Genomic DNA, 23,930 nt, shown 5'->3' on the forward strand with positions numbered 1-23,930 from the left:
TGGCCAAATTTAGGCCTAATCTCGCCTTGCTCCTGAACCTATTCCATCTAAGATGATGAGAGGGGCAAATAATGGATGACACGGTAACCTAGCATATGTATAACGCAAATGTTCTCCCTTGTACATATGATTTACTTATTCTTTAATTTTAATTGGTAAAATCCTTTGGCTTAGATGCCATGATTGAGGGGTATCTTTTTCATCAAATTCATCTAATACTTGCCTTTGAGCTTGCCCCTTGGAGTACACAACACTCACTATTTGACATGGTAATATTCCTGATTTAAACACTCAACATTTGTAATTTATCATGTAACTAGTCTCCTGGGCATCTGGACACGAGTCCTCTATGAAAGCTCCTATAATTTACCATGTGAGCTCATACCATTGGATAATTTCTTTGTTTTCTTTGTTTTTATTGTGATTGTGATTTTTTTGAGAAAGGCATTAGGACTTGTAACCAGTGTTAGATATTTGAAATGATAATGAAGTTATCAAATACTTTAATGTACTCTCATATGCACATGGTGGATATTGGAACCCCTAGCTCACACGCACATGCATAAATAAAGACATTGGTTCTTAGTGTCCTATATGATAATTGGTGGGACTTCTTGTTGCCAAAATGGTCTTGTTTGATGAACTGTATGTTTCTCTAGAACCAACTTACTTACCAATGTAGGAACTAACAGTTACAATTACAATAGGGATCTACAGATATTAACATTATAGATTCTTGTGGGCCAATGTGATAAAATTATTATGTAATGAAGAAAAGTTCCCAAAACATTCATTGTTGATAGTCTTATGAAGGTTTGAATTACCATGTACTATGTAGTTAACAATGAGGGTCCATTAGTATCAACATTAACACTCTCGTAGGTCAATGCGATTAAGGTTGATGTACTTAAAATATTTTATATATTCTTTATTCATTAACATTTATAGATACAATTTTTGATGAAAAAAACATTTCATGGATCCATAAATTGTATAAATATAGGTGGTATCTCCAAGTACAATCTGGGCTGAGATGGTTTTATTAATCTCAACAAAAAGGATTAGTAAGTTTGTGATGTATTTAAGGATTAGTAAGAAAATTTTGCTGACTGGCAACCAAAACCCTGTACTCAACCATGTACTAGAACCAACAACTTAGCGTAGTAGAATGCCAAGGGGACAAATGGCTGTCCCCGGGACACATAGGGGATGTCTGAGATGTCCCCAAACGTCTGAGGGATGGCCAGTTTTCCCCTTTTTTTCATTTCTGCTTCATCTTTTCACATCCAACATCTTGTGTCATTTCTGCCCCTCAAACTTTTGGGTTGCTGAGTCGCGTCTGCGCCGACAAACTTTTTGCTTTTCATCATTATATTTTACAGTTTTTGACATTTGTAGTGCAAACTTGTAGCCTTTGGGCATTTTGTTGTATGCAGTATTACTATTTTTCATATGCACATTGACATGATTTATCAATTATGGAAGCAATTAATTATTACTATTAATTTGTTCGACTCTCATGTGAACGCTATTGTTGTGTTTTGCTTTTGATTCTATAATGTAAATGTCAATATTATTACATTCGAAACTTTATCAATGTTATCATATGAATATCTGAAATTTCCAATATATATATAGCTGTCCCCATCCCTGTCCCAAAAAATGGCCTAAAAATATCGTGTCCCCGAAATGCGTCCCACTGTCCACCCATCTCAGTATCTAGGTGAAATGTAGCATGTTTTGGGTTATGAAATAAAGGATGCAATGAAAGTAGAACGTATGCTGATAAGAATCTGCTATTTATATGAGTGAACAGCTATATGAACTATTTACTGTTGATGTTATAGTAGCGGGAGATATCTTTCTCCTGTCTGCTGTCTTAACTGTTATCAATATCTTATTCATCGCTGTCTTATCGGCGATCTCATTTCCACTAACTATAGTTAATAATAATTTGCATGTTCGATATTCTATGTGTGGAGTGTTTTAGTTAGTATCCATTTGTTAATGGATAATTAATCACCTATTGGGTGCTAATTTAAACGCACCCCCTCTTTGTTGTGTCACCCCGATTGGGGTCATGTCTGTTTACGTCCCTTGAAACGGGTATTTTATCCTTTCTATCGGGGCATTAGAAGTGACGACTGGAGAATTACATCCTGTTCTTATACATGTGATAGTCAGTGAATGATCTGTGGTGATTATACATGAAGCTTGTGAGAGTCATCCATAAATTATATGCTGTGCACATTCAGTCAAAACTCGTGAAAGATATATATTCTTATATGCCTGTAATTAATGATCAGCAAACTGAGAGCAAACAAATTAAATACATTGGAGAAATATAGCACTTGAAGGAAAATCGATATCAAGCAATATATTGATATATAATGCTTCAGATTATAGCAAATCAGAGAAATTTTAATTTTGTACTGCTGCGTATATAATTTTGATCCAAAACTTAACATGGTATTAGAGCGGGTCTAGCAAAGATCGTGATCAGAATTATTTAAACAAGCGAAATATTCTTCTCTTCTCCTTAGGGCATCTATGCATCAAAAATGGTGAACGGACTCAAGGTTGAAGATAGACTTGATGGTGCCTCTAACTTAACCTCTTGGAAGTTTAGAGTTCTAATTGCATTAGAAGAAAACGATATTCTCGAGTTCATGGAGAAAGAAGTGCCTGAGCCTTCCGACGAGACTGAGAAAACACAATGGAGGAAGAATGGCACGAAGGCCAAGAAGATATTGATTGATTCCGTGAAGGATCACCTTGTGCCTATTATCTCCAAGTTAAAGACAGCTAGATAAATGCTCAAAACTTTGGAGGGAATGTACGAGATCAATAACACCAGCAGAGCTCTTGCTTTAAGGCAACAACTTCATCACATCAAGATGGCTAAAGGAGATTCAGTCATCTCCTTCTCCATGAAGATCCCTGAATTGAAGGATCAACTAATGCCATTGGAGACATAGTTCAAGACAGGGACTTAGTCATGTTGGCACTTAACGATCTTCCCCAATCTTGGGAGCCTTTTATCCAAAGTATCAGTGGAAGATCTAAGCTACCAAAGTTTGTTCGTCTTAGAGAAGATTGCATTCAAGAGGAATCCAGGTTGGCAGCAAGAGGTATTGGTCGTAGCTCTCACAATGAAGACAATTATGTTCTTGCTGCTCAAACTTCAAAGAGGAAAAGAAGAGAAGGGAGAAAAGGAAATTTCAAGAGGAATAGAGATAGGAAATCAGATGCTGCTCCTGAATCAAAGAAGAAGAAGGATCTCTACCATATTCAGTGCTTTAGATGTGACAAGTATGGTTACTATGCTAAAGATTGTCCAACAAGACCAAAGCATCATGTCTCTACTGCAGATGTGGATGATGTATCTCCTCTGAAGGAATCAAGAGATAACTCAAGTGGATATCTATTCATTTCATCTCTTCCAAGCAATGTCCCAACCAACAGTATTACTTGGTTGATTGATAGTGGTGCTTCATGTCACATTACAGGATATCGAGAGCATCTTTCTGACTTAGTAGAAAGAGAAACCAACTTGAAAGTGATAATCGGAGATGATGCTTGCTATTTAGTGAAAGGTGCTGGAACCACCTCTCTTCATCTAGTTTTCGGTATCCCTCTTCATTTGAGTGATGTCTTGTTCGTACCAGGTATCAAGAGGAACCTTGTGTCAATTTCACCTTTGGAGGACAAAGGATATCAAGTTGCATTCTTAGAAGGGAAAGTTCTTGCTTGGCTGAAGAACTCTAGCATTAAAACAGCTAAGGTTATTGGTGTTCGCCAAGAGAGTCTATATAGAATTTTTACTAGCCCAATTCAAGCATTGATGCATGATTCCACTAGTTCAAGTGATCTATGGCATAGGAGACTTGCTCACCTTCACTTCAGAGCTCTTCCATCCATGGAGAAGATGGTTACCGGCCTTCCGAAACTCAGTCAGAAACATAATGGTACTTGTAGAGGATGTGCAATGGGTAAGAATACTAAGGGTCCTTTTCATATAGTGAAAGTAGATCGAAATGTATTTTAGATCTTGTTCATTCTGATTTGTGTGGTTCAATATCTGTGGCATCCTTAAGTGGTTTTTGGTATTATGTAACTTTCATTGATGACTACTCTAGAAAGACTTGGATTTATTTTTTGAAGTCTAAGGAATTTGAAGAAGTGCTTGAGAAATTCAAAGAATTTAAATCTCAAGTAGAAAACTTGTCCGGGAAAAGTATCAAGGTTCTGAGATCTGATAATGGAGGAGAATACACCTCTGGAAGCTTTCGTAATTTCTGTATTGAGGCAGGGATTCAGAGGGAGTTTTGTGTTCCTTACAATGCCCAACAAAATGGAGTTGCGGAAAGGAATAATAGATCCATAGTTGAGGCAGCCAAATCTATGATTCATGATCAAGACTTACAAACCTTCCTTTGGGCAGAAGCATCTAGAACTGCAGTGTATGTTCAGAATTGAAGCCCTAATCGAATATTGGAAAGTATGACTCCTGAAGAAGCATTTATAGGTATAAAACCTGAGGTTAGTCACTTGAGAATCTTTGGTTGTCCCGTTTATATTCATGTGCCTAAAGATAAGAGTTTTAAGTTAGAACCATCTGGCAAGAAAGGGATATTTGTGGGTTGCAGTGAATCTTCAAAAGCCTACATGATTTACATTCCAGGACAGAAACAGATAGAGATCAGTAGGGATGTCTCTTTTGAAGAAGATGTTGCATTCAAAAGATCTAAAGGTTCATACATGGACATAGATAATGAAGACCAGGAAACTCCTTAGGACATGGACGCTGATCATACTCCCGAGATTCAGAGGGAGTCTACTGAACCTAAAGAGGCTATTGATCCAATTGAGCCTTTGGAACCTACTGATGGTCCAAAAGATATTGCCATAAGTCGAAAGAGACCTCTATGGGCTAGACAGACTATGCAAGAAGTAGAGAAGTATGCAGCCCCTAAAGGCACATTCGGGGAAAGCAAGAGACCACAAAAGTTTCGTGGCTATGTAGCATTGATAAGTCACATCATTGAATCTGAACCTTCTAGTGTTGAGGAAGCATCAACTCAACAAGTGTGGAAAGATGCTATGACAAAGGAGTATCAGTCCATTCTCAAGAATGATGTTTGGGATGTTGTACCTAGACCAAAAGGGAAATCAGTTGTATCTTCCAAGTGGCTTTTCAAGATCAAGCATGCAGCTGATGGGAGCATTGAAAAGTAGAAAGCGATATTTGTGGCTAGAGGATTCTCTCAGAAAGAGGGAATAGATTATGAGGGGGCCTTTGCTCCCATTGCTCGCTATAAATCCATTAGGACTATTATTGCTATTGCATCAGCTAAAGGATGGAAGCTACACCAAATGGACGTAAAGACAACATTCCTTAATGGTGTAATTGAAGAAGTGTACATTGAACAACCAGATGGGTTTCTATGGCAAATTGAAAAAGGCATTGTATGGCCTTAAACAAGCACCTTGTGCTTGGTATGAGAGGATTGATCGATACTTGATGAGCTTGGGTTCTCTAAGAATGATGCAGATTCAAATCTCTACTTCAAGGTAATTGATGGTGAGACTCTAATATTGGTCCTTTATGTTGATGACTTATTTCTTACTGGAGAATAACATCTCATTGTCAAATGCAAGGAGTTAGCTTTTGAGTTTGAGATGAAGGATTTAGGTCTTATACTTTCTAGGATTGGAGGTGTGGTAGAGACCCAATGAGATTATTCTAAGTCAAGGGAAATAAACCATAGATATCTTGAAGAGATTTGGGATGATGGATTGCAAATCTATGTCTTCACCAATGGAAACAAATTTGAAGAAATTGAGTGAGTCTGCAGCTAGTTCAGATCTGGTAGATCCCACCATGTATAGGTAGTTGATTGGATCATTGATGTATCTAGTCAATACTAGACCAAACATTTGCTATGCAGTGAGTGCCCTCAGTTAGTTCATGTGTGAACCAAGGCAAATTCATCTAGTTGCAACTAAGCATATCTTGAGATACTTGCGTGGCACAGTTGGATATGGTTTGAGATATTCTTCCAGTATAGATCTAAAGCTACAAGGCTACTTAGATTTTGATTGGGCCGGGAGTGTAGCTGAAAAAAAGAGCACCTCTGGATGTTGCTTTAGCTTGGTATTTGCGATGATTTCTTGGTGCAGCAGGAAGCAGTCTTCAGTGGCACTAAGCACAACAGAGGCAAAATATATTGTAGCATGTGTAGCAGCTCAAGAAGCAGTATGGCTTTGAAAGCTCCTTGCAGGATTGTTTGGACAATCATTGGAGCCGACTATTATTCATTGTGACGATCAAAGCTGTGTGAAGCTATCTATCAATCCTGTGTTCCATGACAAAACAAAACATGTTGAGATCAAATACCATTACATCAGAGATATGGTATTAAGGAAAGCTATTCAATTGAGATATATTTGCACTGATGAATAGACAACTGGTATTCTCACCAAGCCTCTCTCCAGAGTGAAGTTTGTGCATTTTCGAGACAAGCTTGGAGTTGTGGAGAATGAAGCTCTTGCTGAGATGTAGACTCAACATCAGTGATCTTCTGTGATTTGCTATAATGCATCTTTCTTTGTGATAGAGAAATTTGAGGTGAAAGCCCTTGTTTATCTCTGAGACGAAGATGTGGTTCTTTCCACCCTCTGGGAGTAGCCATGGTGGATGTCATGTTGAGTGACTCCATGACAACATCATGTTGAGAGACACCATGATGATTCCTTGTACTTGTGTTTTTCCACACATGGGAGTAGCCATGGTGGACATCATGTTGAGCGACTCCATGACGACATCACGTCGAGTGACTCCGTGATGGGCACTTATGCACATATTCCCTTCCACACATGGGAGAAGCCGTGGTGGACATCACGTTGAGTGACTCCGTGATGAATTCTTTTTCACAAATGGGAGTAGCCATTGTGGATGTCATGTTGAGAGACTCCATGACATGTATATATGGAAAGATACCTCCCTAGCTAAGAGGGAGTGTTGATGTTATAGCAGCAGGAGATATCTTTCTCTTGTCTGCTGTCTTAACTGTTATCAATATCTTATTCATCGCTGTCTTATCAGCGATCTCATTTCTACTAACTATAGTCAATAATAATTTGCATGTTCGATATTCTACGTGTGGAGTGTTTTAGTTAGTATCCAGTTAGTATCCATTTGTTAATGGATAATTAAGTATGATCGTCTATCGGGTGTTAATTTAAGCGCACCCCCTCTTTGTTGTGTCTCCCCGATTGGGGTCATGTCTGTTTACATCCCTTGAAACGGGTATTTTATCCTTTCTATCGGTGCATTAGAAGTGACAACTGGAGAATTACATTCTGTTCTTATACATGCGACAGTCAGTGAATGATCTGTGGTGATTATATGTGAAGCCTGTGAGAGTTATATGCTGTATCATCGATAAATTATATGCTGTGCACATTCAGTCAAAACTCGTGAAAGATATATATTCTTATATGCCTGTAATTAACGATCAGAAAACTGAGAACAAACAAATTAAATACATTGGAAAAATATAGCACTTGAAGGAAAATTGATATCAAGCAATATATTGATATATATTGCTTCAGATTATAGCAAATCAGAGAAATTTTAATTCTGTACCGCTGCCTATATAATTCTGATCCAAAACTTAACATTTACAAGCATAATAATCATTCTTGACAACATATAGTTGCTGGAATTAACCTCACATAAGCACACGCTTTGTTGCATTGTAGTTTAGTAGATTTATAAAGTATCCGCATGTGTATAGTTGCATTTTTAGGATATGAATTAAAGGTTGCAATGGATGTGGGCATTTATGTGAGCATATTAACTCTTGCATAAAGATTATAAACTGGTAGAAATTAGCCATAGTTGTACTCACAAATTAGTTTGAAACCTTAAAATTTGTTCAAATAAGCATAGAATTTGTGAGTAACAGGGTGCTGGAACTAAATCCATGTGAATGCATCTCTTATGGAATATCCATGAAGTTTGCAGATCATTTAACAATTTTAGCCATTCTATTTGCTGCCTCATGCAGTTTTAAAGTTTGATCTTGTTTTCTTTTTTCCATTGTATATGGTTGAGTGACATGCAAATATATAGTTACTGTAGAGGCATATCAGCTCCTTTTTCCTTCATCTTAAGAACAAGCCCAACTAATTTATCACTAATGTTGGGAGAGAGATTACCAAGGAATAACGGAGTTTGTTATGGGAGATTGGAATCACTATTCTGGTGGGCTGGGATGGCAGGGGGTAGGGATGGGCTTAAGAGGAACAACATTCTTCTAGGTTGAAATTTTAGTAGGGCTTTCAGGGGCAATACTAGAGGTAGTGAAAATTGTAGTATGACAGCTGCAACTGTGGTCAAAAAGATTTGCACTAGTATAGAGTCTATAGACTGTTTTATATTATTCATTTATAACACTAGTGAATACATGAGAGCTTGAAATCAAATTATTACGAAGATCCCTTGACAAATAGAAGGAAAAAGGCTGCTTGTGTGAGAGTATTAGAGGTCATAAGCTCCTTACCCTCTGATATGTTAGTGATAGGAATGATTTCTTCATACTATTCTATAGGACTAGGGTCCTACTTCTTATTGTTCATTTTGCTGGTGTTGCCCTTCTTGGTCCCCTTCCTGGATATTCTGTTATTAAGATTGTACAAGATTGTGAGGAGTTGTTGAGTAGGCACACTTGCAATAATCAAGATCCCTTTTTATAACTTTAGAAAGTATATGAAGGCTCTTCTTGGGTTGGATTTCATTTGTAATTTGTGTACCAATGATAAGTACTCAGGGATGGAAGATCCAATGATCAGAGAACATTATTGGCATTCATGCCTTGATTGTTCATTACCTAAGCAATGTAGAGTAAAGGCAGTTGTTATGTTGTTATTAGATCCTGTTATAAGCTCATCTGCTGGCCTAGCACTTAACGAGGCTAGATTAATTGAAGTGGCACTTTCCTGGTTGTATGGATGAATTCTAGGGTGGAAATTGTAAATATAAACATTATTATTCTGATTCATGGATTGCCATTTGCTCCTAAAAAAATTGTTTATTTTTTTCTTGTGTATTCTTATTTTTCTAGCAAAATAAACAACAAGCAACTCTATATCTGTATCTAACTCACAAATTTTTGCAAAGGAAAGTTGATCATTTCAAATGTGTTCCAAAACCCAAGTTGATTGTATCACAACACTTTCCTGAGCCTTCCACTAATCTTGTTGTAGTTGTTTTCTTACAGTACTGTTCACTGATCCTTAGATTGTTGTGTCATCTTTAGATCCTATTATAATCTCATCTGCTGGCCTAGTGGTTAAGAAGGCTAGATTAATTTAAGTGGTTCTTTCCTGGTTGTATGGTTGAATTCTAGGTTGGAAATTGTAAATAAAATTATTATTATTCTGACTCATGGATTGCATTTGCTCCTAAAAATAAATGTATATTTTTTCTTCTGTGTTCATATTTTTCTAGCAAAATAAACAAAAAATAACTTTATATCTGTATCTAATTCACAAATCGTAGTCAAAGGAAAGTTGGCCATTTCAAATGGGTTCCAAAACCCAAGTTTATTGTAGCATGACTCTTTTCGGGGCCTTCCATAGCCTTTTTGCAGTTGTTTTCTTTCAACCCTTTAGTGAGGCATCTTTGGTAGATCTTAAAATCTTAATTTGAGTTGAAGAAAACACTTCTTAAGAGGGGGATAGATTTCTAATTCCTCATTCCTTCCCCTACTTCCGTAAGTTAAAAATAAGGGGGGATGTTGGTGTTTAATATTTATACATCTTATCATTTTAAGTTTACCATAGTTTACCTAGGTAGTTTAAGTTTGATTATATGATTGTGAGTAATTCATAATATCCACCTCATGGGGTAGAACTAGAAGTTAATCCTAGTTAGAAACCTTCCTAGTCAGCTTCTTATTTAATTCTAATTAAATTCCTTGTCAAATTAGATGATTGAGTTCAATAGACTCATTTGTGGGTAACTCTTGGTCACTTTCAATCAATGAGGTTAATTCTCAATCAAATCTAGTCAGCATTCAATTAAGATTTCATCTTGCTTGGCCTATAAAATGGGACTCATGTAATACAATGTTAAGGTAAGGCTATAATCATTTAATATCAAAAGCAATTTCTTATTCTTGAAATTGGTTTAGTGCCATATTGTTAAATTGGCTATAGTCTACTTTAGGTGGGTTTTATGTGTCAACATGGTCCTTGGGTGAATTCCATTGTTTCTTTTTATGTTCTGTAAAAAGAGCTTATATCAGGGGGAAATTCCTATCATGGGGGATTTCTAAATCAGCTTCTTGCTACATGGGTCGGTTTTACTCATTATTGTAGGGAAACATGTAGTGAACCATAGGGACGGGATGTCCCCCCTCCGTCCCTCCATCGTTGCCGGGACATTGGAGACTTGCTAGGGGCGTCGAGGATGTCTAGGTGTCTTCGGGATGTCCTGGGGATGCCCAGAAGTCTCCTGGCCGTTCGAGGGAAGCCTAAGAGTCTCCCATAGCCCCCACTTAGAAACTCAGTCCCTAAGCAAAAAATGGTGAAAATTTTGTGAAAATGGATTCCTAGTCTTCAAGTCAGTCTCATTCTCTTCATCAGAATATATACATGAAATATTACATTTTTCATATACTCTAGTTATATTTCATGTATATTGGTAGGATGTTTGAGAGTGGTTTCAGATCTCTAGGAGCTATAATGCAAATTTTAGGTTTTAGAAGATTTATAAATTTTTCAGACTTAGTCAAATTTCAGTAATCAACAAGCTTCTATTAGCATTCTCTTGCTCTCTCTATCTCACTCTCTTTATCTCTCTTGAACTCTCTCCCTATCTCTCTCCCTATCCCTCTTCCTCTATCCCCTCTGTCTACCTCTCTCTATCTCACTCTCTTCTCTCCTCCTAGATCTAGACCTATATCTCTACATCTCTCTCTCTTAGACCTTGACCCCTGCAAGGGGTGCTACCCTCCACCTTGTTTTTCTATTGCCCACAAACCCCCATGAAACTATAAATCTAAGTAATATGCCAATGATGAATCATGATCATAAAAATCTACATAATAAATATCCCTTGGTTGCAAATCTCTGCATGTTCATAGTCAAATCTAATAAAGACCCCTGCAAGGGGCACTACCCCTTGACCCCAAACCTCCACCCACCATTCTTATTGTTTATGCAATCATTTCCACGTTTTTTATGTTTTTAACTTTTTTAAACTTCACTTAGTATGCCAAAGTTTCATTTGCAATTCTTAATACTTATTCTTGGTTTGCACTTTGCTCCCAAAGTTCCAAAACTCTGCCTACCATAGTTAATGATCAAATTTCAAATTTTCAACGCAATCATTTTCATGTTTTTGATGTTTATTAATGGAAAGTTGTAAACTTTACATAGTGTGGCAAAGTTTCATTTGTAGTTCTTATACTTATTTTGTTGGTTGAAAATTTTGTACACGTGGGAAGAAGTACAAAATTGTGGTTTCAGCCACAGTGTGTGAGATAAACTCTCCTATTTTCAAAGGGAAGGCTCCCCCTTTGCTTTCTACTTTATCAATTCAGAAATAAACTCTAACTCTAAATCTATTCTAAATATGGGTGAAATTCTGTCTTGTTCTCTTTTTTCAGAAAAGAATCACAGCTGAAAGCACAAATGATTAATGAAGTAAACCAAATAAAGAAGCAAAGTTTCGAAGGCACAAAGTCCTCCGTTGCTTCTCTGGGACGGGAAAACAGAAAGAAAGCTCAAAGTCTTCAACTATCTACTCTCCTATCAACCTTTTTAGATGTTTTTTTGGTAACCAAGCATAGTTTGTAGTAGCTCAAAGTCTAGCTACATGATGCACCTCTTATGCACAAACATAGAAAATAAAAGCAGCACAAAGTCTGCAAGTTACCCCCTTTGCTTGTGCATCCTACAATAGTTTCAAACGTGACATACAGCTCAAAGTTTGCAGTATCAAATCTGATAACCAATCTAAAACTTCAAATGCAATAAGCAACTCAAAGTCTACTAGATTGAACTTGAATCCCTCTTATATAACACCTCAAAACTCACAATCAATCTCCAGAAAATGTCATCACATAACACCTTGAATCAACACAAACTTTGAAAGCAATTTGCCTCTTTTAATTTACTGCAATTTGATTTACAACTAAGCTCAAAGTCTTAGAGTGCACATACAAACTGACAGAATTTTTCTCGCATTGCCAAAAGATAAAAATTACATAGAGCACCCTCGTCTATATATAGGACAGGAGTCTTGAGAAAAAGGTGGGAGGATCCCAACTAACTCGAGAAATTCTCTTGACCACCATGACTTATTCCAACTAGAGTCCTAATTTAGCTCAACTTGTAGTTGTTTTACATATAATTACATTTTACAAAAATGCAAATGAAAGTGACACTTGCAATTAGAAAACTTGTTTTTACTTGTAACTTGTCGAAACAAAATTACAAATGGATAATTGAAACTAAGTGTCCAAGACATGACTCTATCTACATCATCCTTTGTTTGTGATGATCTTCATGCTGATTCAGGATGCTAGAACTTGAAGTATTCAGGATTGGTGAAGATATCTCGAACCGGAATGAGAATTTGCATCCTTAATGATCTTTGTGTCCTTGGCCAACGAACTTCAATCTTATCTTCTTGCTTGGGTTAGTACTGGCTTTTCAAGAGGGAAGTTCTTTGCAAGGCTGAGGTAGGAAGCCTATCTCTTTCTTGAAAGCATTCTATAGTTTGCATCCATGAATTGTTGTTGTATCTCATCTTCTTTTGTTCATTGATGAAGAACCCATAACACCTTATTCAAGATGATATTGTTATAAAACAATGCCCATGCCTTGATTTGTTGGTTTGATAGATCGTGTGTGCAAACAAGACTGACAAGGGAAGGGATAAATTGATGCAAAAATATGCTCACAAGTGAATTTCGGGTTTTGAAGACTGCATTACATGTGTGGAAAAGCAAGAGCATTGATTTGCAATTGTGGAGAACAAACATGCAACTTCATATGTATAATGGGAAAATACAAGTTGGCACTTGTGATTGCATCCTAGAGACTCATTTTCAAGTGTTTTTGAGTGCATTTTGGACCAATTTCGGGTTTTGAAAGGCTGATTGCAAGTGCAATGTAGGGAAAAACCTTGGCACTTACACTTGTAATTGGGTCTTGAAGACCCGACTGCAAGTAAGCATTTTGATTGGGTATAAGCTTGCAATCTTGTGAGAAAGCCTTCATAATCTGTCTATGGGAATTTTGTGGAGGCAAGCAATGTTTTAAAACTTTTGAAATCACTTGCAATTGGGTCTTAGAGACCCGACTACAAGTAATGAAAGCCATGAGTTATGAACTTGCAATCACCCTTTTGAAACTTGAAATGAAACTTGAGGGCATAATAAGGAGGAAACAACAACAATAGGCATGAAAGCCATCATACCTGCCCATGCTTTGAAAGATCAAATAATGACAATGAAACAAGCACCAAGTCTTCACGTGGTCAAGGAAAGAAAAGAAAACTAAAACCAAATTTGCAAAATTGTGGCAAAGGTAGAGCAAAAATGGGGATTCAATAAAGTTGCAGACCTTGCCAAGTGTTCTTCATGCCAAAAATCCCTCCAATAGGGGTTTGAATGAACAAGGGCAAGTAAAAATCAGTTGCAAAACTGATTTCGGGTTTTGGGTGACTCATTACAAGTTTAAAATGACCTGTAATCCTCATTGCATGCAAATCGGGTTTTTTATGACCCATTACAAGTTGCTTTTTGAAAAGCAACTTGTAATGGGGGCTTTTAAAATCACTGTACAAGTTGAAATATGACTTAAAGCCAATTTCGGGTTTCAAAAGTCACTTTACAAGTTACTTTTTGACTTAAAAGGCAATTTCGGGTTTTGGGAGACTCATTACAAGTTGAAAAACTTGTAATTCTTTTTTACTTGCAATCACCTCAAAAAGTTCATAGAAACACTTAAAGTGAAAAAAGAAACATAAAGTGAGTTTACTTGTAATGACATCCAAAATACCCCCATTTGCAGTGAGTTAACTTGCAATGACAACCCCCACTTGCAGTGACTGCTCTAAGACTCGAAATTGCACAGAAAATGGCTAAAATGAAGGTCAAAAGTAACCAAAATTTTCACAGAGATGAAAGATAAGCTCGTGATTGATTTACCATCAATAAATGTAGACTTTCCACCTTGGGAAGTGTGCCCTTGAGCCTTAAAATCACAAATTTCAAGCAAAAAATCTCCTACTTGTAGTGACTGCTTTGAAACCCGAAATTGAAGAAAAAGCTAAGAAAATGAAGGCCAAAACTCACCAAAACTTGGACAACAATGGCAAAGACACCCCCTAATGATTTGACCCTATCAAATATGAGTTTTGCACCTTGTAAAACATGCCTTGGAGACAAAAATGACACATTTTGAGCAAAAAATTGTAGGGGTTGTCACATTTTTGAAAATTAAAAAATGAGGACAACATATTCCTTAAACATCTTTTTATAACTAATTTTTCAAGTACTATATGTATTTGCACCACCTTTCCCTGTTGCCCCCTTGCCGCCATCCCCCGACTGTCTCCAAACTCTGGCCCTTGGTCCCCCTGTCCCTGAAACCTGTCTTTGTGTCCCCTCATTAGGAAACTCTGTGCAAAACTGGAAACATGTGAACCAATTGGCATGAGGGCCTTTAGACATGACCGGAAATTATAATTGACTGATCTACTTGATTATGTCTGCTATTTATGATTGCTATATACAGTCTAGGTATTGTAAGGGAGGAGGGAATTTCCAATTTGTGTTTCCATATAAGTGTTTGTGTATAGGACATCCGTTAGACCAGATTAATGCTACTCAAAGTATAGAAAGACTTAACTAAATAACCACTTAAATTTGAAGTTGTTGAAGCCCTTTAACAATTTTCATGTTTTTCCAAATTTAAGATTATTTCTGAAACAGTCACATATATTTGCTCCACAATTATTTTACTTCCTGAACACTTAAGCTCTGCTTTCCATTTTCTCTTTGTTGAATTTTAGATAATGTAAGAATAGGCTTTACAAAACATACATGATGTCAGCTAATATTGTTGTCATAAATTTTGCATTTACAGAATTTTGGGTTCGATGATGATGAAGACTATTTGGATATGGATGATGGGGGAGACATTGGTTAGTTTTTGTATCTTTGTTTCTTGATTTAAATTTTTAATTATTCGAGTTTTTTTTGCCTTTTTTGTTGCTAATGGACGTTCATTATTCTAACAATGCAAATACTCCAGAAGAAGCAACATATTGAGCTTTAGCGAGTATGGAAATGAGGATAATAACAATAATAATTGCATTTCAAGGTATGCCAGTGTTCTACCGACGCATGTTATTATGAAATTTTAAGGTATTAAAAGTTTCAAATGTGAGTAGTCGTTTGGTAAGATATGACATGATATCATTTCAGAAAATAAGAAACTATGGGTTTGATTGTTAGTTATCTCAACAGGGTTTCTCCTTGATTCATGTGTTTGATTTTTATAAAAGTTGACAAAGGAGCTTGGAAAGATATGCCATCCTGAGAACAATATCTGAGTACATTTATAGGAATAACTTAGCGAGTTCAAATTTCACCAGAAGAAATTTTGATAAATTTAAATTGATTAGTATGATATCTTCACAGGTGTTATTATTAGTTCTGCAGGGGTTTAACATAAACATTTCTTGTTATAAGATTCAATGTGGTGTTCCAGGGCATAAGTTTTGAATTATTTTTAACTTCTGGGTTATTCCAAAGTAAAAACTACAACTAATGAACTGAAAATTAGTCTGGACAAATAAAGCAAATTGAATTTTCTTTGTAAAGTAAGAGCCAAACAGAGAATAATTTCCAATGATATTATTTGCTAATTGACCCCTTTGTTTATACTGAATGGGTTATGAACTGAGAACAAGGAACAGTTTCACTACTCTGCTTATATTATGATCAATTTTTACATTTGCTGACAGTAAACAATTTCATACCTGGACAACCAAAGCAGTTTTCAGAAATATGTATCATATTATTCAAATCTGAGATTACTGGCATCACCTTTAGTGTGCAGTTGAACTTACGATCTCATGTACAGAGACAGTTTGCTGGGAAAATAATGATTTGTCCTGGCAATGGATTGACAACTCAGATCTGAGTAGGGATTAGTGGCTATAAGTGCTACAGATGAATCCAACTTCTATATCCAGGTTCAACTTGTCAACTGTGTATCCCTGGGAAAACCACAGGCAGCCAATGAAATGCTCCTCTAGTCTGCAAGTTATTGTAGATTCCTTCTCAGGTGGTGAATAATGGCTACAGAATCATCAGTGAATGATGTAACCCTGTTCCAAGTCCTGAATTACGAATAACTACACTCAGATCTGCTCCTTCAGCAAACCAACCAAGGTACAAATCAGAAATTCACAACTGAATTAGGCAGTGACAGCCCTGGAAAGATGCAGCACTCAGACAATTAAGCTTCCACATAGGCCTTCACAGAAGCTACATCCCCTTGCTGAGGGCAGGGGAGAGACTATTAGCTTATGTGGCTCTCCACAGATCTGAATTCTGCCTAACACCCCCTCCGCAACTGCCACCAAATCTCTATGATGATGAATATTGGATGCAACCAGTCAAGGAATGATGTGACCTGCCAAACAGTGATATTATGTATGTTGAAACCCTCAAACAATGGTACTCAAATCAATCAGCCAATCACTCCTTATAATTGCTTGCAAATCTTGATCATCTATGCACAAACTTTGGTTTCAGTACACCTAGCAATCCTTGTGTAGAATTGCCAAGTGAGAAGCAAGGGTTTTCCTCCTAACCTCTCAATTTGTGCAGCCAGGGATTTCTGTCCTTTAGTGCAAAATTCAAACTCAACTCAAAATGAAAAATTGCTCAAATGAAATCAGATAATCCAAATTAAGCTAGGTACCATTTTTAAATACCTTTTTTCAATTCGGGCACTAGGATCCAATTCCCTCCAAGTATTTAAATATATATTTAGTTGAATTCTTTAAAAAAAATATTTTATTGTTATTATTATATTAGTTGCCCCTTAAATGAAAGATTGATGGCCCCAACTAAAAAGAATATTATAAATTTCTCTTGCTCAAACTTTAGCTTATGGGAAAGAAAAAATAGGCTATAGGTCTACTTTATGAAGCCAATTTGAGAAAGGGAATGTGACATTCAAATCTCTGAAAGTGGAATTTTTGTGCGTAATATTTTTGACAGATCATCTATATTGATGAATGAGAGTGTGCTGGTTGGTCTCTATTATGGGACCCCTAGTGTTAAGATTACTGTCATTCTTATTTTATTTAGATTATACATAAGACATTCTGACGTAGCCAATTTCTCGCCAGTTATTCTTCAGTCACTAATATCTGTACAAAGAACCACAAAATCCTCTTGTTTGTGCATGCTATAATATGTTGATGCACAACAACTGCTGGGTTATTCTTTCATCACATGATATTTGCCAGTTCTTAAAGCTCACAGGATGTTGGCATTCCAAGAGAAATGACATTCTAGATTATGGTCAATCTAAATCATCTGGGCCTTTGATTTTGTATCATAACCCAGTATTAGGCAGAGAAGAAACTGATTGTGTTTTTTTGTTAGGTCACTTTTGCATGGAAAATGACCTTTCGCCATAGATCTTTAGTTCATCAGTATAGAATGGGTAGACCATAAAGGATGAAGGAGAATCGGGCAAATTCAAAAATATTTCAAAATGTATTGATATTGATATTGATATTGAAGAATTCATCTTGTTATATATATATATGAAATAGCTGGCTGAGAGCTGGTATTTACATATATTTTCCTGTAATGTGAGGCATTTTTGCATATATAAATCTTGTGTGCAGAATTAGAAGGGTGACCTTGCCTCTCTTGCCATTGAATATCAATCTCAAAAGTGTTCAGTGTTGTGTGATTCTATACCATAGGACCCATAGATAGTTGTATGCATTTCCTAGTCCACAACAATATTTTTTGGAAAGTTGCATATGAATCATTATTGTGTTAGTGCCTGAAATCTCTTGACAAACTATTTATCTTCACAGTGACAATTTTATAGACATGCATAGATGTTTCAGAATCCTAAAGGTAAGAGAGAAAATTGACAAAAACAAAGGCAACGCCAAGATGATGTAAGTGGCAAAGCTAGGGTCCTATGGAATGGTACAAATGCCCACTTTAAAAAAGAAGAGTATCATGCTCCCTTCCCCTAGGACCTTTGAAAGTTATAGACAAATAATTTCATTTCTACCTTTGTTATTCAAGCCATTTTTTTTTGTCATGACTCTTCACTAATGCTTGGTATGGAGCGTTTTAGATAGCAAGAAAACATGCTATAGCTATGTAACATAGGGACACAATTGCATCCCTCCACTTTGTATCCTCATTCCCCTTTTGGCATCCCTAGGACAAGGGGATTGTAGGGGATGTCACTTGGTCAAACCCTATTCATGAAGAAACTGAGGATGTATCTTTGAAACATTAGGCATGGGGGTCTCATGTATTGAGGACATCTAAAACATCCCTTGATTATCTCGAGGATAGTTAGATGTCCCTTGTTTGAACAATTATTTAGTTAAAAAAACTTAAGATTAAAATAACATTTAAAAAGGGGCTTGGGGGCCCACAAGCCCCCCACACCACTTGGGAAACCCTAATCAATTTTAAACTTAACCCATTTCCTTTAACATTTTTCTTGCCACCTGTTGTGACCATTTCACACATCGCCCCATCAAAATGCATTGAGTAGACATCACTTTAAGAGCAAGTTGGCCTGAGTATGATAAGATAAGGGTGGAAAGGACAAATCCTAGGCAAATTAAGTGTGAATAGAGTCTAGAATTGCGAATTTCGCTCCTGACCCTTCCAAAGGGTCCAGAGTGAAATTCCTAGAAAGACTCTGTATTTTGCCTAATGCACTAAAAGAACCTCGTTTTAAGCTAAATTGATGGTAAATTGACTTGATCATGATAGGAGAAGGTTTGATAAGTCAAGTTCAAGGTAAAGAAAGGATGAATGAATGATGAATTGAGCCTAGGAAGAATTTCGCTCCTGACCCTTCCAAAGGGTCCAGAGCAAATTACCACATATTTCCTCCTTGTTCAAATCAAAGTTTTTGTTTCTAGGACATGGTTAAGGGAGGATTGATGTATACTTGCCTTAAGAAGTGAATTGAAGTGAAGGCAATGATAGATTTGAGGCTAAAAGACAAAAAATCGCTCCTGACCCTTCCAAAGGGTCCAGAGCGAATTTTCATAGGATCCTCCCTTTTGCTTCAAATTTGGACCAATTTTGTGCCTTGGAGCCTTAGCTAAGATGTTATCATGCCTTGGAAGCAATTGAGGGGTGAAAAGGTGAAGGATTTGGGTCTAAAAGAGCAAAATCGCTCCTGACCCTTCCAAAGGGTCCAGAGCGAAATCCTTAGGATAGTCTAATTTCCTGCCAAAAACGTTGAAATGGACATCACTTTGAGGGTAGATGAGCTTGATAGTATGGAGGGAGGACCCAAAAGCCAAACCTAGGAGCAAAGTTCAAGGAAATGATGAAAGGTTGAGTGCAAATAACTATTTCGCTCCTGACCCTTCCAAAGGGTCCAGAGCGAATTTCTTCAAAACACTTTATTCCTCATTCAAACCACTAATCAAACTTTATTTCGAGCAATTAATGAAGCAAATTCACCTAAATTAAACACTTGCTAAATTCAAAATTTCAAATATTCACCCTTTGGCGCCAAAGCATTTTTTTTTCAAATGTTAATGAAAAGTCGGCCAGCTTGGAAAGGGTATTATAATTTTTTTATAATATAGCAAGGTCTGCCTTTTTAGAAGAAGGGTGAAGGCGCCTATAAAGGAGAGTGGATCCTAAAAGCATTAATCATTCAATCAAGTGGTTTCTTCCTTAGAGCGAATTTGAGGAGCAGGTTTGAAGAAGCGAATTCCAGCAAATAGAAGGCGAATTTCAGGTTTGAGAAGGCAAAAGACATATCATATAAAGGCAGGCCAAGGCAGATTCAACATTTTTTATCTCAGGACTGACCCTCTCAAGGACAAACTAGAAGATCAGCAATCCTCCGAAGGTGAATTTGATTTACTTAAGGTGCAGACCTGAAGCTTTTAAGAAGAACGAACTCCTTTGAACAACATTTAGGAAGGAGGTAAATTCAATAGCAAGACATTATTTACCCCTCTTTTCAGGTTCATTCCTTTCAAAGCTCAAAGATCAAGTTTGAGGTATGTTCAATGTCTGAATTTAAATGAAGATCTGATTTTGTTCAATAAAGATTATTTTTGTAAAGATAGGTCTTCTTATTTAGATTGATTCATTTGTAATTTCAATTTGTAAATTTTAATGCTTATTCATTTAAGTTCAAATTGAAGTTCAATTGTTCTTTTTAAGGTCTTGAATCGCCTATCTTTGTGACTATACCTAAAACCTAACTTAAACCCTTTCATAGGTGACAAATGGCAAACCCCAGGGCAAGCGGATCCTCTACTCGGCAAGCCCTCATTAAGGAAGATCAAAGGAGTGATGACTTGGAGACGAGGATCACGTCCAAGTGGAGCAATATTGGAGACACCAACTTAGGAAACTTCAATGTGAAGAAGTGTCGAGAAGCACCCTACATCGGCAAGCCATCACCCATAGCCAAGAAGATAATTGAGAGTGGAATCATCAAGGCGGCAGGTTTCCCTCTCGCAGTCAGATGTCATGAGCTAATGATCGAATGTGCCAGGCACTATGATTCTCATTCAAGGACAATTGTGGCCAAGGATGGAACTATCCTCGCTTGTCTCTCAGAGGGAGCTATAAGTGAAGCTTTTCGTCTTCCAGAGTAGAGGGGTATGATCTACAAGAGCCTAGAAGGAGCCAAGTCTATCTACGAAGATGATCCTGATACTTGTTTGAATTTTGTCAATAAGAATTGGTTGCTCAAGAGTAGGCCTCGCCTAAATAAGATACCTAATACACCTCACAGAATTGATTTCCAAGAAGAATTCAGAGACTTTTAAAATTTTTTTAATAAGAATTCAAAGACTTGATAACCATGCTTAATCGAATTGTAGGTGCCTCTCAAGCCTTCTTTTTCGACAAGTGGATGTTCTTCTTTATACAAGAGATCGTTCAAGGGAAAGGGATGTTCAATTGGGCCAGGATTATCAGTAACAACCTAGATGTGCAGTTGAGGAGGTTAGTCCCTACCAAATCATTCCACATGAGCTCATATGTTATATATTCTCTAGCCAGATGTTTTGAGTATGCGGGACTACCACACAGGAGTTGTTGGGAGAGGGCCCGAAGAGATAAGAATATGTGATTCTTATGCCCAATTGCATCATCCACCTAAGAATTACTACAAGCTAGTCAATGATACTTTCACAATGCATATCACTAGGACACTACAAGGAGGGATTCACCATCGACTGTCTCCAGAAGCCCAAGAGCTCATGAAGAAACATGGTGCGCGGTTCATTCAATTTCCTAAATTCACCTACATCAGAATTCATAGACCTCCTTATATTTTGCCAAGGTATCCAACGGATAGGATAGTACTACTTGAGGTGACTAGACAATTGGCAGCTTGTGCTAAGGCATCAAGACATAAGCATGGGAATGGTATCCCTATACCTATTTCACTTGGAAATTCAATTGAAGTTTGTCCTAATTCTCAAGCAGCTGAAGATGCAGAAAAGGAGCTATCTCTCTACTCATTCACATCTTTCGCTTCAAGAGATAATTTTGATCCTAGCGGTCACATGGAAGAAACAGTCGGGAAGAGGTATAAGCATGTGTCCCAAGTAGAGGATTTTTGGATAAATGCTCAAGATGATTTGGAAATAAAGAAGAGGATGTACTCTCGATTGCCCTTGGATCTTATAAGGAGATGCAAAGTTTTTAGAGTAGTGAATCAAGCACAAGATAGTGGCATATATCTCCAATCTTCCTATGAGAAAGAAGATAAAGAAGTGAAGATCGATTGGGATGAGCAAGAGGTCCGGACTTGAGAGCATTGATGGATCCAGTCTTTAGTTGTACTCGCAAATGGGTAGATGTCTAGCATCAAAGGTTGAAGGAACAAAACATAGCTATGACATTTAGCTTAGAAACAAGACCGGAAGAAGGAGAGGCGAGCGCAAGTGAGAACACTTCTCATTCTAAGGGGTCGAAGAGAAAGGAGGAACCTGAAAAGAGAGAATCGTCCAAGAAGAAACAAAAGGTGAATCCTAATCATCCCTCTAGTGCTTCTTCTAGACATGAAAAGGAGATAAGTCAAGGAGAGGATCAAAGAGAGAAGGTGTATGAGATAGATGAGTCCATGGAGTCCACAATACAAAATGATAAACAAGACAAAGGAAGGACACCTCAACGCTCATCAAGTCAGTCTCTTCCTCTCCAAGTTTGTGATAATGATCAACAAGGAGAAAGAGATGATGATGAAGCGACATCTCCTTTTAGAGGTGAGCGACCATTGCCCGAGGAAGTGCAAGTAAAAGAGAGAAAGTCTTCCATTCCAGATTGGCTTAGAGAAAGACTTACAAGGGTAGTTGTGGTTGAAGAAGAGGAGCAAGTATTTGATTTGGAAGGTCTTCTAGGCAAGTCTCAAGAGGGGATTGAAAAGAAGAAAGCTACAAAGATATTTAAGGTGATCAAAGATGATATAGACTCCAGAAAGATACAGATAGCTACACCAGCGGTGGACAAGTATGATGATGAGATCATGGCAGAAGAATACGATTTGGAGACATTTGATCTTGGTCCACTTACCTCTGAGCAAGCCATGGAAGATGCAACTGATTCAGTGAGGGCAGTCGATGATAAGCTAAAAGAAGAGATAGAAAAGAATAAAAGGTTGGAAAAGGAGATTAATGCTTGGAGGAATTATTTTAGCTAGCTTAATGAGCCATTAGGGCGATAGGATCCAGTAGTCTCACCCTTGCAGGCACTTCCTCTTGAGTCAATAAATCAGGTAGAAAAGATGAAGAACTCAGCCCCACTCATGGATACATGGATTGATAGATCTTACATGGTAGCCAAGGAATTTGTTGGAAGAATGATGAAAACAGTCCACAGGGCTATCCAAGTCCTTGAGATCATTCATAATCTAGTGGTAACTGTCGATGCATTCATTCACACTAGAGACATTACCATCCTAGTATTGCAAGTGGTAAGGAAGACATCAAGACAGGTTTTAGCACAAGAAAAGATAGTTGATGGTGGAACCTGTAATCTCCTACAATGGTCAACTTTGCTCCAAATGAAGGAGGTTCTATTCAAGGACATCAATAGTAGGTGCAGCCGAGTTGAGGACACTATCCATCCTATTAAGGATAAGGTGTTTGATGTATTATGTGCAATCCTTGATAGAAGGATAGAGATTGAAACCGATGTGGATATTCAAGAATTGGAGGATAGGATCAAGGTCATCTTTTGTAGAGAGGAAGACATGATCACAGAAGAGCAACGAGATCAGATGAATACTACTATGTTCTTGATTGAGAAAACAAAAGAGCTGGAGCACGGATGGGAGATGACTCTTCTTGTGGCCTTTGATGAGGTCCTTCACTTAGAAGAGCGAATGAAGAACTTGCCTGAGATTCCCATTGCAAAGATTGAGGGGATTACGTCCAGATTCATTGAATATGCTAGAAAGGAACAAGGAAAAGGGAACAAAATTCTAGATGAAAAGTTGTTATGAAATGATGTGGCGATTCAATCCCTATTGGAGGATGCTTCCTCGTTATTCATGCCAATTTCTATTGGCTATGTTATGATAATGCTTATCTAAATAGGGTTATTTTTGTAACAAACCCTAATTAGGGT

At 37.3% G+C, this 23,930-nt stretch overlaps 1 protein-coding gene across 4 annotated transcripts in view; it reads left to right on the forward strand.

The window, feature by feature from the left end:
* LOC131060783 (uncharacterized) overlaps positions 1-23,930 on the forward strand; it is a 74,015-nt gene that overhangs the window by 16,409 nt on the left and 33,676 nt on the right. For all 4 annotated transcript variants that reach the window (XM_057994405.2, XM_057994333.2, XM_057994267.2 and 1 more), the window contains exons 8-9: positions 15,172-15,229; positions 15,340-15,408. In XM_057994405.2, coding sequence (XP_057850388.2) covers positions 15,172-15,229; positions 15,340-15,356 — 75 coding nt within the window. In that variant the 3' untranslated portion in view covers positions 15,357-15,408. The remainder of the gene's footprint in view (positions 1-15,171; positions 15,230-15,339; positions 15,409-23,930) is intronic.

Source organism: Cryptomeria japonica, chromosome 11 (assembly GCF_030272615.1).
Source record: "Cryptomeria japonica chromosome 11, Sugi_1.0, whole genome shotgun sequence".
Taxonomy (NCBI): domain Eukaryota; kingdom Viridiplantae; phylum Streptophyta; class Pinopsida; order Cupressales; family Cupressaceae; genus Cryptomeria; species Cryptomeria japonica.